The sequence below is a fragment of the Adiantum capillus-veneris genome, chromosome 27 (assembly GCF_014529385.1).
Source record: "Adiantum capillus-veneris isolate H3 chromosome 27, ASM1452938v2, whole genome shotgun sequence".
Taxonomy (NCBI): domain Eukaryota; kingdom Viridiplantae; phylum Streptophyta; class Polypodiopsida; order Polypodiales; family Pteridaceae; genus Adiantum; species Adiantum capillus-veneris.
The window spans coordinates 73864225-73882630 of NC_140957.1; the positions used below are offsets into that span (position 1 = coordinate 73864225).

Genomic DNA, 18406 nt, shown 5'->3' on the forward strand with positions numbered 1-18406 from the left:
AAGTATGACGGTAAGTTGGATGCTAAACGTCTTTATATTGCAGCAAAGAAGTCGGAATTTTTTCTCACTATACATTATCTCTCCCGAGGGCATTCGACTTAATCCTGCAAAGGTAAGTGAGGTAAGAGAGTGGCCTATGCTTGAGACAGCATATGATGTTCGCTCATTTTTGGGTTTGTGTCAAGCATATAGTCCTCACATTAGGCATTTTGCACATATTGCCGCACCATTATGTGACTTGTTAAAAGGTGTCAAGACACGCCGTCAACTGGGTTGTCATGACCGATGCCGCTAAGAGTGCTTTTGAAGCGCTCAAAGTAGCAGTAACCGAGGCGCCATGCCTCGCCCTCACCTCTTGGGATGAGCCTTTTGAGGTGTGGACTGATGCTAGTAACATTGCCCTTGGCGCAGTGTTACAACAAAACAACCATCCAGTGGCATTTCTCTCTCGTAACTCAATAGTGTTGAGAAGAATTATTTTGTTTATGATAAGGAACTTCTCTCTGTCATTCATGCATTAAAGCATTGGAAGCATTTCATTTATGGGCATGAGTTTGTTGTTCGCACAGATCACCAAGCACTTAAATGGCTTCAATCTATGCCCGGTGCACATTGGAGTGATAGGCAAGCACGATGGTCTCAGTTTTTTAAGCAGTTTGGTGGTATGATTGAGTATGTCCCTCGAAAAGCTAACCCCGTTGTAGATGCACTTAGTAGGAAAGGATAAGTTCTCTCTCTCGAGTCTCATTCTTTTCTTTCTATTCAAGGTGTTAGTTTTGATGATCTTAAGACAATTACACGGGTTCTGAGTTTGAAAAGCATTGGTTACAAGCATTAAATGCACAAGGTCGTGCAATTATCTCATTCGTGATGGGTGGCTTTTCTTCAGGAACCGCTTGTGTGCTCTGTCTTCTCACCAAGCACCCATTTTGCATGACGCACATGATGCTTTGACAGGTGGGCATAGGGGTATTAATGCTACATTAGAAAAGGTTGAACGTTTTTTCTCTTGGCCAAAGATGCGTAAGGATGTATACGCTTATGTTACTAAGTGTGTTGTGTGTCAAAAGGTTAAAGTCCCTCATAGTAAGCAACAAGGGCTACTCATGCCGTTGCCTATCCCTGACGGACCATTTGAGGACATTAGCATGGACTTTGTAACTAATTTACCTCCTTCCACGTCTGCACGGAACACGCAATGTCTAACCATCATTGATCGGTTTGGCAAAGTTTGTATGTTAATCCCTTGCAAGGTTAATGTCACTGCACAAGATGTTGCACGATTGTTCATCAAGCATTGGTATCCATTGTGTGGTCTACCCAAGTCTATTGTGTCGGATCGTGATACTAAGTTCACATCCCATTTTTTGCGTGCTTTGTTTGAAAATTTTGGCACTCAGTTGAATTTTTCGTCTGCATTTCATCCACAGTCTAATGAACAAACTCAAATTTACAATCAATTGGCATTTGATGTTCTCAAATCGTATGTGCATGATAAGCAATCTAAGTGGGAGCAATATTTGCCATTAGTTCAAGCTGTCCTCAATGATTCTTTTTCTAGTGCTATTGGTCGCACTCCATATGAGGCTGCATTTGGCGACCTTTTCAATCATTGTTGACTAGGTCAGTTTCCAAGGTTAATGATGAACAAACTCAAATTTACAATCAATTGGCATTTGATGTTCTCAAATCGAATGTGCATGATAAGCAATCTAAGTGGGAGCAATATTTGCCATTAGTTCAAGCTGTCCTCAATGATTCTTTTTCTAGTGCTATTGGTCGCACTCCATATGAGGTTGCATTTGGCGACCTTTTCAATCATTGTTGACTAGGTCAGTTTCCAAGGTTAATGATGCTAATTGTGTTAGTCAAACCTATGCGGAGGTACTCGAGAGTGTTAAGCTTCGGCTTAGCAAGGCTCAAGAGTCCTATTCTAGGCATGCTAATAAGCATCGACAGGATGTCTCGTTTAAGGAAGGTGATTGGGTGTATTTATGGATCATGAAGCAACGGCTCAAGCAAGTTGGTAAGAGGTGTCCTAAACTCTCTTTTCGTATGTATGGTCCGTTTCCAATCGTCAAAAAGGGAAATGATGTTTCCATGCAATTACGTTTGCTATCTTCTTGGACAATGCATAATGTTTTCCATGTTTCTTGGCTTAAATTGTTTCAGGGTGATCCTCCAAGGAGCATTCCTGATGAGTACCAACCGGAGATTGTTGATGAAGCCGAGGTGATGGAGCGCGAGCAGATCCTTTTGCATCGCTTCAAGCACGGCACGAAGAAGCAAGCACGACAATATTTCCTCAAATTCAAGGATCGAGGGACACATGAAGCGGCATGGGTGGACGAGGAATTCTTCATCGATTACCCGGATTTGCTAGCCTCATACAAGGAGGCCATGCAGATCGGTAACTGTACCTCACCTTAAGCAGGAGGGGATGTCACGTGCAAATGGCTCTGTGTGCCACATGGACATACTTCATCGACTTCCAGAGCCAGCTTTCCCCTTCTTCCTAGATAGGGATGTTTAGAATCCTAAGAGGATTAGTACCGGCAATTTTGTGAGCCTGTTCGCAGGACTTGCATGTCCGGACAAATCCATTAGATTAGGTTTTCCAATTTGGAACCCTCTTGCATAAATGGTTTGTATACGCGTTTTGACATATGTTATTACACTACGGTGGACATCTGGCATGATGAGCATGTAGTTCTAGGTTAGAGGAATCCGACGTGCCAGACTGCACGTCAATCGGATTCCCAGGTGGGCAGATGTGTGACAATCTCACCAAGTTTGGACCAATTTTTAATAAATCATTTTATGATTTATTTGTTGAAAAAACTGGTGGATGTTTGCCCTACCTAAGGCCTAATAATTACTTAACGCCTATTCTTTCCCTATAAAGGCACCCAAGGAGCTAGTGCTATTCTCGTTCTCTCAGGGACTGCAATTCAGCCAGCGTTTTTGAAGAAGAGCAACCAGCGTTTTCAGAATTCAGCCCTTGGTATTTTCAGCCCTGCACAACAGCCAACGTTTTCAGTTTTCAACCCATCGTCGTCGCGCTGCGGATGAGATCTAACCTTCACGATTGCGGTCCAGTAGTTCGGCAACCCATCGAGCTTCCTCTCGGCCAAGAAAGAAAAAACTCTACACAATCGATCATAATGAAGCCAATATTACAAAACGGCCATAATATTTCTCTTTATTCAAATCAAAATGAAACAAATACACCAAATACACATGCATAAAATCACTTCGACACAAGAGTGTAAGATGAGTAGCTACTAGGGTATGCACACCCTCCCAATATATCTCCATGAAGCTCAACAATATGAGCATTGAACAATAAACAAGGTTTGCTAACAATTAGTTCAGACTTGCTTACAATGTCAAGTTTTGATATAATATATAAAGTATTTACAAAATTTATTAACTTGGTAATCTAACCTGTAAGGAAAGATCTCTCCTCTTGCATAGCTTTGGGACTTGCTGTATTTGATGGCAAGGATTTGCATACCTCCTAATATGCATGAAATGAAAACCTAACTAAGCCAAAATCGACTAGGTGCCTTCACTTTTGAAAAATAATAAATGAGAGTTGCTTGTGAATGACAAAGTCCAACTTTAAAAGGTAAATCAATGAACTCTAATAGTCATTAGTAGCATCTTTGCGTGCATTCATATAATTAGTGTGCATTTATATCATAGTGTGACACATATACATAAATATTGTATGTATGTATGTAAACCCATATTATAATATACACATATTTATGCTTGAATGCATAAATATACACATATATTTATGCTTGAGTGCATGCATGTGTGTAAACAAGCACATGCATACATCGAAATATATATCACATACACGTGTGTATATGTGTATGTCCATACATATAAACAAATATATACACAAACATGCTTAGTACATATATAAACAAAAAAAAAATGTATCCTGTTATAACAAAAAATGTATTAATACTAAATATATGTTTTGTATTTATTTAAATACAACATAAATCTCTATATATGTATGTATACACACACGCACATGTTAATATGGAATGTGTGTGTTTTTCAAGAGTCTAAGCATCAATGCATGTGTATACCGAGACGACACATCTGTGCGAGAGAATCTAAATATGGTCACCCATCTTCTGCTACAATTCATCCAATATGGTGTAAATGGTGCCATATTACGAGAGAGAGAGAGAGAGAGAGAGAGAGAGAGAGAGAGAGAGAGACCCGCCTCACCTCTCAAGCTAACCCAAGAAAGTGTGTGTGTGTGTGTGGGGTGTGTGTGTGTGTGTGTGTGTGTGTGTGAGAGAGAGAGAGAGAGAGAGAGAGAGAGGTGTGTGTGTGTGTGTGTGTGTGTGTGTGTGTGTGAGAGAGAGAGAGAGAGAGTGTGTGTGTGTGGGGTGTAGTGTATGTGGGTGATGTGTACTGGACTACGCGCTCGTCTGCTCTGGTGGTCGCCTGCCTTGTGCTCTCGCCCTCTACAGTAAGCAGCCCAGCGCAACATTCTGCAGACCCCAGCCAACAGATTCTCTCTGCAGTAAGGTCGCGAACCCTAACTGCGCAGGCGTCTGGATGTTTTCCCTGCCAGCACGTAACCTCTTGCTCATCAATTTTCAGCAACGGGCAGGCTGTAGCTTCTGCGATTTTGTGCAGCGAGGTGTGTGTGTGTGTGTGTGTGTGTGTGTGTGTGTGTGTGAGACAGCTGGACACTTTCGGGTTCTTGTTAGCTCCCGCAGAAGAGGAAAGGGCGCAGCATGCTGGACATAGACACGCCCATTTCCATTGACGTCCAAGTCTGCTTTCTTTGCTTTTGCAAACTCGCTACTTTGATTTGAGCGAATGCCCGTGTGTGCGTGTGTGAGAGGTGTGGTGGGGGATTTGGGTGTGTGGTGAATCCTTCGGCCTTGTCTGGCGCACGACTTTGTTCTGCACAACATCTACCTTGTGCAGGCTCTTCGCAGCGCGCCGGGGGTGGAAGTTTGATTTCGCCTACACGCGGTCCTTCCGTCGTCTTGTGTGCGAGAGAGGGGTGTGTGTTTCTGTACAGTTAGCCGGTGTGTGTGTTTTTGCCTGTGTTTATAGCAGTCATATATCAAAAACTCCCCAAAAAAAAGAAAAAAGAGAAAAAGAAAAAAAAGAAGAGAGTGTGTGTGAGAGCTTCACATGGATTCGACTGATCAGTGTATATATAAGCGTCGGAAAGCCATGGAAACTTCGGAGATGGATGCATTGAGTCTTATTAAAGAATGTTTGCATGAGGACTTCGAGGATGCATGTCAAGCCTGGGAAGGAACCGCTCCTGTTACGGAAGTGCGCATTCCTATACAGGAGCTCATGGATCCGAGTTGCTCAATACGCACTTAATACTGTGATTCTTTTTTTCCCGGGTAGAATGCCTACTGCTCAAGATGTAGGCCAATGGGTTGATTTCCTGCTCAAACGGCAAGCAATCCAAGGGGTTTACTTTGGTGCGCGAGGGTTCTACGAAGTCTTGCTAGCTGACATGGATGCTCGGGATGCTCTGCTTGAAATGTCTCCTCTTTTTTTCAATAAGCAGATGACTCATGTGCTGCCCTCGGCTCTTACCAAGGACTATCAGAGTCTCATTCGTCACAAGTGTCCCGTTTGGGTTGAGGTGGTCCACTTTCCTCGCACTTGGCGTCATTTTCTTCCTTTGTTGGCTGCTCGGTTAGGCAAAGTCATTTGCCCTCCTAAGTTGGAGGCAAACACAAACCGTTTTTGTATTTTGTGGGACACGGATATCCCCACACCAGCAGGTATTTCGATCGATTATGGGGATACAGTGGTTGGAAAGCGCCCATTTAAGCTTAAATGGGACAAGTTTGCAAATTCTTGCTTCCGATGTGGAAAATTTGGTCATATGCAGTCCGAATGTCCGGAACCAAATCTGCAACCACCTCCTTCAGCCGTCCCTGCTCCTCAACCTCGCTCGCCTCCGAACCTTCTACTGAGGTTCAAACTAAAGGAGTTTCATCCTCCTCCCCCTCCGCTGGGACGATTAAAGGCAAGGGGAAACAAGTACAATTGTCTGCACTTTCTGCTGCTCCAAATATTAAAGACAAGGGAAAAGAACACACAGTTTGGAGATAGACTGTAAGGTGCAGCGGAAGTGAATGTCGAACTTTGCTCAAGATGAGTGCTCCGAACTGTGCTCAAGGTTCCTTTTACTTTCGGAAGGGAAATCTTGCCGTTCCTTTAGTGAGAGAGTGCAATGGACACAAACAAAGTGGATAAAAACCGTGAATGAAGGTGCTGAGACTGAGAGATAGAGACAGAAGAATACAACACCAGACTGTTGTCAAACCCTCCTCCAAAGGCCCCACTCTCTATGGCAAGAGCGGTCTACTTATGATTGCACAAATCTCTACAATGCTTGGACTTGCCAACGATGTCGATGACGATGAGGACGATAAAGAGACGGGCTGAAATCTAAAAATGCTAAGGGCTGAAATCTGCAAATCTTTATCTACTGAATTCTGACTCTATCTCGGTGACGATGTCAATGACGACGATGCAACGACGACGCGCTGAAAACGCAGATGCTGAAATCTGTGTTTTCCGGGCTGAAACTGCAAACTTCGTGGGATCTGACCATGCGGCGAGGATCTGCTGCGGGAAGGTGAGATCTGCGAGGTTCGGGACTTGTTCTGCTGTGGGTCTATGCTGAAAATTGAAAATGTTGGTGCTTCTTGAAGTCTTGTCGCGAAGGATTTGCAAAACGCTGAGGTTGATCTGCAAATCAAAAATGCTATGGCTAAATTCTGGTCTGCTCTCGCCGGTTGTCCTACAATTGCAAAACGCTAGGCTGATCTACTATTCTACTGTCGCCGGGAATCTGCAAGTGCAAAAACGCTGGCTGATCTGCGTGCAAAAATGCTAGCTTTATGCAGATGGTGCAAAACGCTAGGGTCTTGGTGGGAGTCTTGCTGAGAAGGTGCCTGTTGAGCAAAGGTGCTCCTGCTGCCTCTTCTGTCAGAAAGTGCTAGCGCTAGGTTTCTTGATATACTTGCTTAGCAAAATTGCCCTACCTAGTTCCCAACAAGTCACTTAAAAATAATAAGTGAAAAATGTCAAAAATAGGGAAAATAGATTCTGTGCACTGGAAAATGCTCCTAATGGATTCTGATGATCATGCTATGTGCAACCAGAGGATATGCATCTACTTTAAGTGTGTGGACATGCACGGTCTGCAAACAGACTCACAAAAGTGCCAGATCACTTCCTATTCTAGACTGACTTGACTGAACTGAACCCTAGTCATGTTGTAGCTTGTCCACGGACACATAGGGTTGGATGTGTCACGTGACATAGACGTAGCTAGACTGTTAAGGATATTTTGCTAACCGTTGGTTGCTCATTATGTATATATGCTTAGTTGGGTTTAGTTGTCAGATACATCATACTTTCTACGAGTCTGGAGTCTCGTGTCTTGCATCCAGCATCGCACATCTGTACTCTCCATACACAGCGAAGCCTGGACACTCCCATTGTACTTGTGAATCTTGGGCTTGGAGATGAGTGTAGTGCCAGCCAGAATCTTGTCAAAGGTGAAACGGAAAAGGGATGAAGTGGGTAATGAACTTGTCTGCAACCACGAGCAAACCACCTCTCCGTACCGGGCAGCCAATAGATCTCGTATCTATCGCGATGGATCTCCTCGTCGTCAAGGTCCTAGCGCATACCGCCCATCAAACAGGCACGGAAACACACCGCACACAATGGAAACCGAAGAGGGTGTCCACACGATGCGGAGGGGAAGCGCTAGTAGAGGGAGATGAGATTGCAAGAGAAAAACGCTAGATGGAGAGAGATTGAAGTGGAGAAAGAAAACACTAGAGAGTAGAGTCGCCGGCACACCAAACGCTAGCAAGCAGAAACGCTAGAGACAGACTGCCCCAAACATTGGATCTCTACATTGAATAACATGCCAAAAGTACGCCGGGGGGGGGGGGGAGGGGCACCTCCATAGGCAAACTCTCAGCCATGAACACGTACATCTACCTCAGGTACCACCGAGCACAGCCACAAAACAACCTCAATCCCTAATCTACTCTTGGGAGATACTGGAGCTACCACCGGAAAGGAAACTGAACTCTAACACCCTCTCTCAACTCCTGGACGGGAAACAAGTCCAAGGGAGATGGCATGAGAGGATAATGTTGCCTGTAGAAGAGGTTTGGTGAAGATGTCAACGGGGTTATCCGAAGTCGGGATGTAATCTAGTCAGATAGAGCCATCCTTGGTCTTCTCACGAACAAAATGATACACATCCTTGGTCTAGAAACACCAGGTTCCTTACAATTGTTATACAACTCTGGTTGTCAGAGTACATAATGGTCGTCTAATGGGGAAAGCCCATCTCCAAAAGTAACCTCTGTATCCACACTGACTCACATGTAGCACTGCAAACAGCACGGTACTCTGCCTCAAGGCAACTGTTGGTTGTTTCTTGCTGCTGCATGAAACTGCTCCTGAGCCAAAAGGTATAACCTGTGGTCAACTGTCGTCCATTTGGATCACCACCCCAATCCAAATCACTCCATCCCCGTAGAATGATCTGAGAGTCTGTACCTCTAGCTGGATAATGTATGCCTAATGACTTGGTCGTCCTCAAATACCGCAGAGTCTGAAGAGCCTACTCAAAATGTGACTTGACGGGTTTCTACATGAAAGAACTGAGAAGTCCCATCGGGAAATACTCTCCACAAGAGTACGCCAATTCTTGAAGAGGCCAAATGCCTCATACTTGTGTTGTAGAAAGTACACCCAAGTAAAGCGGCTGAAATCATCCACCAATAACATGAAATAAAGAGTCTTGCCTAGGGAAGAGGTATGCATAGGTCCACAAAGGTTGGTGTGAACCAACTCCAATACGGCAATGGCTCGCAAGCCGTGGAATAGATTGTCGATGTTGCTTCCCACAAAGTCGGGGTTGTTCAAATACAAATTTGAAAGTGATTCCAATTCTTCGTAATATACAAAAGTAACTGCATTCACCCTAGGCTGTCTAGACAATGCATCTGTAGCCACATTCTTACTCCCAGCCGTATGAAGGATCTGGAAGTGAAACATGGACAAAAGTTGGCCCATCTCATTTGCTTCTCAGATAATTTCCATTGCGTGAGAAAATACCGCAAACTCTGATGATCGGTTTTGATCACAAAATCCACTCCTAGAAGGTAGTGCTTCCAAGTAGACAAGGCGTGAATCAAAGCCATAAATTCATTCTCATAGATCTAGGCATGCAATTCTGCATCCTTAAGCCATCTACTTTCAAAAGCTATTGCATGGCCTTCTTGGTTGAGCACCGCACCGAATGCAATCAACTGAAGCATCGCAATGAACCTCGAACGGTTTCCTCAAGTCTAGCACTATCAAAGTAGATCCATGGCTTAATAGATACTTTAGCCTATCAAAGGCACCTTGTTGTCTCGATCCCCATTTGAAAGGGATATTCTTCCTTGTTAGATCATGGAGTGATCTTGCTACTTGAGCAAATCCTCGACCTCCAATAATAGGAACACAATCCCAAGAAACTACGTACATCATGTACCGTAGTTGGGATTGGCCAATCTTGTACCACTTGGACCTTTGCGGGATCCATACTCACTTGGTTGTGTGAGACTATATGGCCGAGATAGTGTATCTCAGTGAGAAAGAACTCACTCTTCTTTGCATTCACATGCAACTCATGCTTTCGCAATCCTTGAAACACTATGTCCAAGTGCTTCCGACGTTCTTTCTCAGTCTTCGAAAAGACAAGTATGTCATCAAAGAACACTCCTATAAAAGCTCGGTGTGGGCTGAAAATTCGATCCATCATTCGATTGAATGTGGCTTGAGCATTGGTCAAGCCGAAAGGTATTACCGAAAATTCATAAAGTCCAAAGATTGTGCGAAAGACAGTCTTATGGACATCCTCAGGGGCTATGCGTATCTAATTATACCTATGCGTATCTAATTATACCCACTCTTTAAGTCAATGCGTCTAAAGATGCTTGCATCCTGCAATTTATCGAGAATATCATCAATCTGAGGAATCGAAAAGCAACTCTTGATGGTGATCTTGTTTAAGGATCGGTAATCTATGCACTTTCGAAACGTGTTGTCTTTCTTCTGCACCAGTAAGACTAGAGAGCAGTAAGGCGAAGTACTTGGTCGTACTAGACTTTTTCCAGAAGCTCGTTGACTTGCTTCAAAATTTCCTCTTGTTGAGCAAGATTAACCCTGTAAGGGGGTTGTTTTGGGGAAGAGGTACCCGGTACAAGATCAATGCGATGATCTTCCGGACATTCCAGAGTAGCTTATCTAGCAGAGTATCCGTGAAATAATCTTTATACTTTTCAAGAAATTGAAAACGTTTAATTCCAAAACTAGAGAGCGAACCCTCATTGTTTTATCTTTTCCTCGTGCCAAAATGAAGTAAGCAGAAATGCACTTCTTTATTTTCTTCTTAATAAAGAGATGGCTTACAATAGGGAATAGCCAATCTCTTGCGTCAGCAAAAATTTTAATGTTCTTGCCCTCATGCTCAAAAGCAAGGGTCTTTTCTACATAATCTGGAACCGGTTGCATATGGTAATGCCATGGCATACTCAAGATGATATCACATCTCTCGATGGGTGCCATCAAAAAGCATTCATGGTACTTGCACTCACCAATCCGAAGATTGAGCTATCCTTGCACGGGAGTTGCATTGGTAGTCAACCCCTCGAATGCTGACCCGGAAGTGACTAGAGTTCCAAGCTGAGCTAGTGTGAGGCCCAAGCGTTCTCCAGTTTCCAATGAGATAAAATTGTTCGTGATTCAGGGTCATAGAGAATCAACACGCGCTAGTTATTCACAGATCCCCAACCTTTAAGGAGCTGACGCTTCCCTTTTGGTTTCTGTATTCCCTTGCACATCAGGAATGGAATTCAAGCTCAATGAAGCCGATTCCTTCTTCAATTGTTCCTTCTTCGAAGATGCTTGTTCTTGTCGTTGCTACCAAACCGGGCAATCGGTCTTCATGTGTCCCTTCTCACCACAGGAGAAGCACCTCCCTTGCTCTTTGAAGGTTTGTATTTGATTTGGCGTGAGATACTTGAGGCGTTTGCTGGTACCCTCAGGCTTCTTAGGCTGACTCGGATCCTCTGAGGGACTCTTTTTGCCTTGGTCGCCATGGTCATCATAAACCGCTCTTTGCCTTGCACAGTACGTGCTATGTTCATGCGTCTGGGGTACCAAAGGAATTTAGAGCCTCGAGAAAGTCGGAACGGAAGCTGCCCAAGACGGTGAGAGGCCCGCTACTGCTGCTCGCCCCCCCCCCCTTTGCTGTTGCGCCATCGCTCTCCTCCCCCCCCCCCCTCCCTCCCCCCGCTGCCCCTTCGCTGCCCCCCCACCCCCTTCAGCCCCTGCGCACTGCCTCTCAACCCACCCGCTGCCCCCCCCTATCTGCGCGCGCTGCCCCATTAGCTGTCGCAGCCCGCTGCCCCCCCCTGTCTGCGCGCTGCCCCTTAGCTGCCGCAGCCCGCTGCCCTCCTCTCGCTCTGCCTTCCCCGCTCCATCCCCCCCGCTCGCTGCTGCTTGTGCACCCGCACATTGCACGGCTGCCCTCTTCGCCCTCGTTGTCTCCTCATCACCCCCCCCCCCCATCCGCTTCGCTCCCGAAGGCCCTCTGCACCTGGCTCGACAGCACTTTCTCTTCGGAAAAGTGCCTGGCTGATTTGTTTGCAGGTTTCTTCTTCGCCGCCCGCTTCTTCGACTCAGCAGTAGACACAGATGGAGACTCCAGCTTCACCTCAGAGGGACTCGCCTGAAGCCCCCTCGCCCGACCCCGCTGAGCCCACCATTCGACTTGCTCTTACGCCGGCAGAGCAAGCGAGCCTTGCCACAGAGGTAGAACGCTTGCAGGCGACTTCTGTCATTTGCAAGGTTCTCGGCACTCGTCCCAGCAGAGGAGAGCTGCGAGACCTTCTCTAGGCCCGCCTCCTCACAGAGGTGGGCAAGATCTTGGATGTCCAGATTCTCGGACGGGGGTACTACCAGATTGAGTTCGAGACTTCCGAGATGGCCTTCAAGGTCATAGCTATGAGTCCATTGGCCATCCGAGCATCACGCGCCCACTTTCGACAGTGGCGACATGGTTTTGACCCGTCTTCGGATGTGCTAGTAGAGGAGGCGGACATCCCCATCTCAGTCTGCTTTCCGGGTTTACGGAGGGAGTACCTTCCACTTCTCTCCAGGATTGGCTCCGCCATCGGAACTGTCCTGAAGACACCTCGTACGGCAGCATCAGTAGCTGCCAAGGCGGCTGGCATCCCTTCAGTTCGAATTTTGGTCAGAGATACCCACACGCTCCCGAAGGTCATCCTTCTGCCTCGGGTGAGTGGGGGTTGGTTTAGACAAAGTGTGGAGTACTCGGGTCTCCCGAACCAGTGCTTCATTTGTAGACAGATGGGCCACCTAGCGAAGGCCTGTCCACGGAGGAGACCACGACCCGCACCCCAGCCTCAGTCCCAGCCTGCCAAGGCTGGCCCGCAGCCACAGCCAGCGACACAGAGCACAGATTCAGCGCCACCCACCGAGCCTGGGGCTCCAGCGGAGGAGGGGTGGCAACAGGCCCGTGGCCGTCGACGCCAGGGGCCACAGCGACAGCCTGGCACTCAGAGTGGCCCCCAGGTGCCTACTCAGCAGCAGTGGGTTCCCACGGGGAACCGCTTTGGTCCTCTTGAGCAGGAGGAGCCCCCTACGCCAGCCACCACCTCCGCTTCACCCTCGCCAGCCGCTCCGCCTTCCAATCTCCCCTCCTCCTCCTCATGCCCTCCCCCGCCCTCTGCTACCGCTCACTCCCCACCTCGCCCCCCCCATGTCTCAACCGCCCCACCCCGCTTCTCCTCTCCCCCGCCCCCCCAGCCCGTTCTCCCCTTCCTCCTGCTTCAGTACCACAGTCGGCTCAGGAGACTGGACCCTTGCCGGCGGCCAGGAGATCTCTTGGCAGCACCTTCGCCACGAGTCGCCTAGCGAGAGAGGGTCAGCCCCTCATGCGGCCCCCACTGCAGATTCAGACATCTCCTCTTACAGCTATCCCTCGTGGTTTGACGAGCTTTGACCTCCGACGCCGCTGGGATTTCTTCGATTACGGGTTTACTCGTTTTCTTGGCGATTCCGCAGCAGACCACGAGGCAGCCTGCTTCAGAGTCCACGCTTTGTTCCTCGCCGCTAGGGGGACAGAGGCCTTGGACTCAGCAGTTGGTTTCTCCTTCCCCCTCTGTGGCAGGACTGAGACAGAGTGGTCCCTCGACTCAGTGGTGGGATGGTTGCATACACAGGTTCTCGAGTTCTCTCACCACATGGGAGAACTTGGCGTTACAGATTTGCTGCAGACTTTGTGGCCACTGGCCACGTTTGCGGTGACACCCCCAGATTCAGCAGGATGTATACACATTGTGGTGTACTTTTTTGCTGATACGCAGTGTTTGCCTTGCTATGTATTCATTCATGAGGACTCCTGGACAGAGGAGGTTGCTTTACGCACGGCTCGCTCTACTTGGGCTTGGACCAGGCACTCACTGCAGTCTCGCCTATCTAGAGGACACTCGGATGCGGATTACTCCCCATCCAAGCCTGCTTCGAAGATAGCTCGTCTTGCTGCTGCTGCAGCATCTGTTCTCTCTCGCTCCCCATGAGGATCGTCTCGTGGAACGTGCAGGAACTAGGTGGGCCCCAGTTTCAGCGACAGCGGGGCAGATTGCGTCAGGAGCTTCAGAGTTGCCTTGTGGGAGGAGAGATTGATCTCCTTATGCTTCAGGAGCACCATTTGTCTGAGAGCCGCATTCGGCGATGTGGTCAGATTTTGCGTGGACGCTATGATACCTTTTGGTCAGCTGCTTCTGGACCTAGAGGCATCCAGGGTGGGGTATGTATGACTATTGCGGACTCATTACAGCAGGCCATTGTGGGCAGAGGGATAAAGCTACCTGGCAGGGCTCAGTGGATTACTATGCAGGTTCAGGGTAGCCTTGTGGGTCTCCTGAACATCTATGCGCCCAATGTGGCGAGTGCTCGTGCAGAGTTTTGGTCACAGATTGTTGAGTCTTTGCCACAGGTTGACCAGTGGTGTGTACGAGGGGACTTCAACATGTTTGAGGACCCTTCTGACAGGATCGGAGGCAGCCATGCTACTTTGCATGGAGTCGAGTTAGCAGCTTGGGAGAGGTTTTGTATGACGTTGAGGGTCTCGGATACATGGCAGCATTCTGGCTTTGTGAACCTCCAGAGAGTCTTGCCTTCTCTAGATCGGACCGCAGAGTGGGAGGAGTGAATCTATCGCGCATAGATCGCTTCTACACTAGTGACCACTTCAGTGACTTGGGGGGATCTGTGGGCATCCTGGCAGGGACATCCTTCTCGGACCATGCACCAGTGATCCTCACAGTGGCAGACAGGCAGAGGAGTGGGAGCACGATGCTTCGCATCCCAGAGCAGGTCTTGTTGGACTCAGCACTCAGAGAGAGGGTCGAGGCTCTATGGACAGAGGGCATGGACAGCCAAGCTCCACCTGCAGACAGAGTGGCCTCAGGCCTAGCTCAGCTTAGCCACTTCTTTCTCCAGGAGTCTTTGGCTCGACGGGCTGCAACGAGAGAGGAGGAGCAGCGTCTCAGACGAGGCATTGCTTCACTACAGAGGATGCAGGAGCAGCATCCAGACAGTCCATGGTTGGAGGAGCAAAGCTACAGCAGGCTCGACAGGAACTTGCTTGCACGGAGGAGAGGCGCCATGAGTTTGCCTTTCACCGACAGGCATCTCAGTGGACTCAGGTGGGTGACAGAGTGACAGGTGCTTTTTTTGAGACAGTCGGACCTCGGCACTCGCATGGCAAGGTCAATCAGTTGAGGAGACCCGATGGGTCAGTTGTTTGTGAGCCAGAGGATATGCGTGCAGTTGCTACTGACTTTTACCATGAGCTACTATCGGCTGAGCCCGAGTCAAAGAGACAGGATGCATGCAGGGAGCAGGTTTGGGCACAGATGCCTTGTCTTGTGACTGAGGAGATGCGGCAGAGGCTTGAGTTACCTCTTCAGCTTGAGGAGCTGCACACGGCTCTTAGGGCCCTCCCTCGTGGTAGCTGTCCAGGTGAGGATGGGCTGACTTTCAACTTCTTCTTGGAGTACTGGGACCTGCTTGGCCCAGATCTTTGTAGTGCCTTTCAGTACATTCTGCACACAGGAGTGATGCCGGATAGCATGAGTGAGGGCCTGATTTACCTCATTCCAAAGGAGGGTGGCCTTGGATGAGATTCGACAGTGGCGCCCCATCACCATTCTCAACTCAGCCTACAAAATTCTTGCCAAGGCTCTGAGTTTGAGGATTCAGCCACTTTTGGAGAGCCTTATACATGGGACTCAGACAAGTTTTGTCAAGGAACGCAGTATCCTTGACAACATCTTCACTTTTTGGGAGGCTTCTGCCCTTGCACGGTTCCGTGGGGAGGACCTTGTGATTCTTCTTCTCGATTTTGAGAAGGCATACGACAGAGTTGACTGGGACTTTCTAGAGGGCACGCTACGCAGGATGGCTTCTCAGAGGCTTGGATCAGAGGGGTGTCAGCTTTGTACAGACAGGCCCACAGTCAGGTGCTTTTGGCAGGAGGTAGAGGTGAGCGCTTCATGCTCACACGATCGGTCAGACAGGGTTGTCCTCTTGCCCCCTTTCTCTTTCTGTTCTATGCGGAGGCGATGAGCAGATTTTTGGTGTCACAGCAGGTTGGTTTGAGGGGCTTAGCACTCCCTATACGGGGAGATGAGCTTCTGGACGCTGAGTTTGCCGACGACTCAGCCTTGTACTTAGAGGGCCAGGAGGCCAATTTACACAGATGTGGGCAAGCTTTGGAGACCTTCTGCTGTGCATCGGGCGCACTGATCAACTGGAGAAAGACAGTGGCTTTCTCGGTTGGCAGTGCTCCTGTGCCAGAATGGATGCCAAGAGAGGGTTTCAGGTGGATTCCTCCAGGGACTGCAATTCGGTACTTGGGTTGTCAGGTTGGTTTGGATTTGTCCCCCGAGCAGCAGATTGCTCCTCTTCTCCTGTCCATCAGGAGAAAGCTGTTACATTGGAGCTCAGCACGACTTTCGCTGGCTGGTAGAGTAGTAGTTGCCAACCAGGTGTTGTTGGCGACTATGTGGTACATCACTTCTTGCTGGATCTTCTCGAGTTCTTGCATCAGCCAGGTAGAGAGGCTGATCAGGAACTTCCTTTGGTCAGGTCGCGACACTCAGATTGCCCGAGCCAAGGTGGCTTGGTCGGTTATCACACTTCCTTGTTCTCAGGGAGGGCTTGGGATCATTGATCCAGCACAGCAGAGCAGAGCCCTTCTTGGGAAGTTCGTCGTCAGAGAACTTCTTCCAGGCGAGGAGCCCTGGAAGGAGTTCTTGTTGCAGAGGCTTCGTGCCAGGGTGCCTCAGTTAGGAGGCCCTTGGCAACCTTCGACCAGATGGATCTTTACAGAGTTGCGCCGAGTTGGTTTGAGCAGGAGACTGGAGGACCGATTCGCTGTGAGTTTGCTTCGTTCTTGGGAGCTATTGCGGCGTGGCCTAGAGCAGCGATAGCCGACGTGCACGGAGGAGCGCCTACGGCAGCCCCTCGTCTGGAACCCCATGGTTAGCACTCAGAGAGGCCACTTGGTTGGGAGTAGGCCTCATGTTTCTTGGGGTCCCATGGCAGCAGGTCCAGCGCGCTCTCTAGGTGACTGGCTAGAGTTCACAGGTTTGTCAGAGGAGGTGCAGGTTGTCCAGCTACTAGGCATGAGAGGGGTTCAGAGCATGTGTCAGGACATCTCAGAGTCAGTTCCAGCTGATTGGCTCACGCCTCTCGAGCCAGTAGCACCCCGGTGGATGGGAGTCTTCACACAACTAGAGGTTCTCATTTCAGTCAGGGCTTGCTCAGAGACTGTCCCAACCCTGCTCTTCGAGCTTCAGGGTGGGGGACGATTACAGAGAGTTGCAGTAGAGGCCCCGCAGGTAGCAGAGTGTTGTTTCCAGAGGATCCGAGTTGTGGGCATCTGTGGGAGGACTTGCGTCATAGACCCTGACCCAGCAGCTCTTGAGACAGGACACTGGAGGCTATGGGCTTGGGAGTGTTGTCCACTGGCACGAGTACAGTGGGATCCTGGTGAGTGGCTGTCGAGGGACCCATTCTCTTCTGCAGATCGCCCAGGAGTCCCTTTCTTTCAATACACTGTTCGGCTTGGACGTCATATACTTGCAGCACAGAGAGAGGCCCGCCCCGCTACAGCACGTCATTGGCAGGAGGAGGGTCTCACAGTTGAGTTCTTGGCAGCTTTTTGGCAGAGGCTGTGGGACTCCAGACAGCCGAGGCGCGTCACCTTGTTCCAGTGGTTGGTTGCACACAGAGCCACAGCAGTAGGGAGCTGGCTTGTACATTGTGGTCTCTCGGCCGCATGTACAGCCTGTGACCAGTTGGTGGAGAGTCAGCGACACTGTCTTTGGGACTGTCCCTCGGCCCAGCAGGTGTGGCTACGAGTTCTTCGGCTGATGCCTGCCCTCTCCACGGCTCGACAGTACACTTGGGGGGCGGCGGCTTGGTCCACCCGCACGGGCCCGGCACTTCAGTTTGAGCTATCTTCCACCAGCAGGATGATAGTGATACAGGGGGGTCGACCTACACTCCAGCCTGCTACAGACCTTACTCCACAGGAGTGGAGCAGTGAGAGAGCGGAGTGTTGGGAGCTCATCAGTGGCCTAGCTCTCTGGTTCATCTGGCGGGCCCGTTGTTTCCGCATCTTTGAGGCTCGCCTTGTACCACCAACAGAGACTGTTCGTGACTTTTGGCTAGAGCTGATCCATACTCTCAGAGGACAGCTTGAGGGACTACAGGGCAGCTCCGACCGCATGCGGGAGCGCCGCGAGGCTTTCCTTCGTCTCTGGCGCCCTGGGCCGTTTTACTCCATGGTCCAGGGGGTGCTCAGATGGCACTACTGTCCACCTGTGTGGCTTTTCCCTCCTCCCATCTCTTGATTTAGCTCCATTGTATATATGCTGTTTTTTCATTGGGAGAGTCTCCCCATCATGTTTGTTGTAGCCCTCTCTTGCAGAGGTGGATGTAGCCCTATGGGCAACTTTCATTAACTAATAGAAGGATCTTTTTCTCGGGAAAAAAAAAATTAGAGCCTCGAAGCGGTGGTTGAAGGCCTGCTTCAAACTTCCGCATCTTTTCCTCATCGGAAATCTTACTGAAAGACGTAACTTTCAAAAGAACCGACCAAAACTTGTCAACATAAGCCGTGACTTTTCCATAGTCCTTCTGGGCGAGCTAGTCCCATTCCTTCCGAATGTCCTTCTCGAAGTCAGATGGAAAAAATTGTTCATAA

The 18406-nt window shown here is 48.9% G+C and overlaps 1 protein-coding gene across 3 annotated transcripts in view; it reads right to left on the minus strand.

Moving 5' to 3' along the window:
* Positions 1 to 18406, minus strand: part of LOC147422195 (uncharacterized) — a 142807-nt gene that overhangs the window by 95015 nt on the left and 29386 nt on the right. For all 3 annotated transcript variants that reach the window (XM_086503360.1, XM_086503361.1, XM_086503359.1), the window contains exon 2: positions 3448 to 3520. In XM_086503360.1, coding sequence (XP_086359486.1) covers positions 3448 to 3520 — 73 coding nt within the window. The remainder of the gene's footprint in view (positions 1 to 3447; positions 3521 to 18406) is intronic.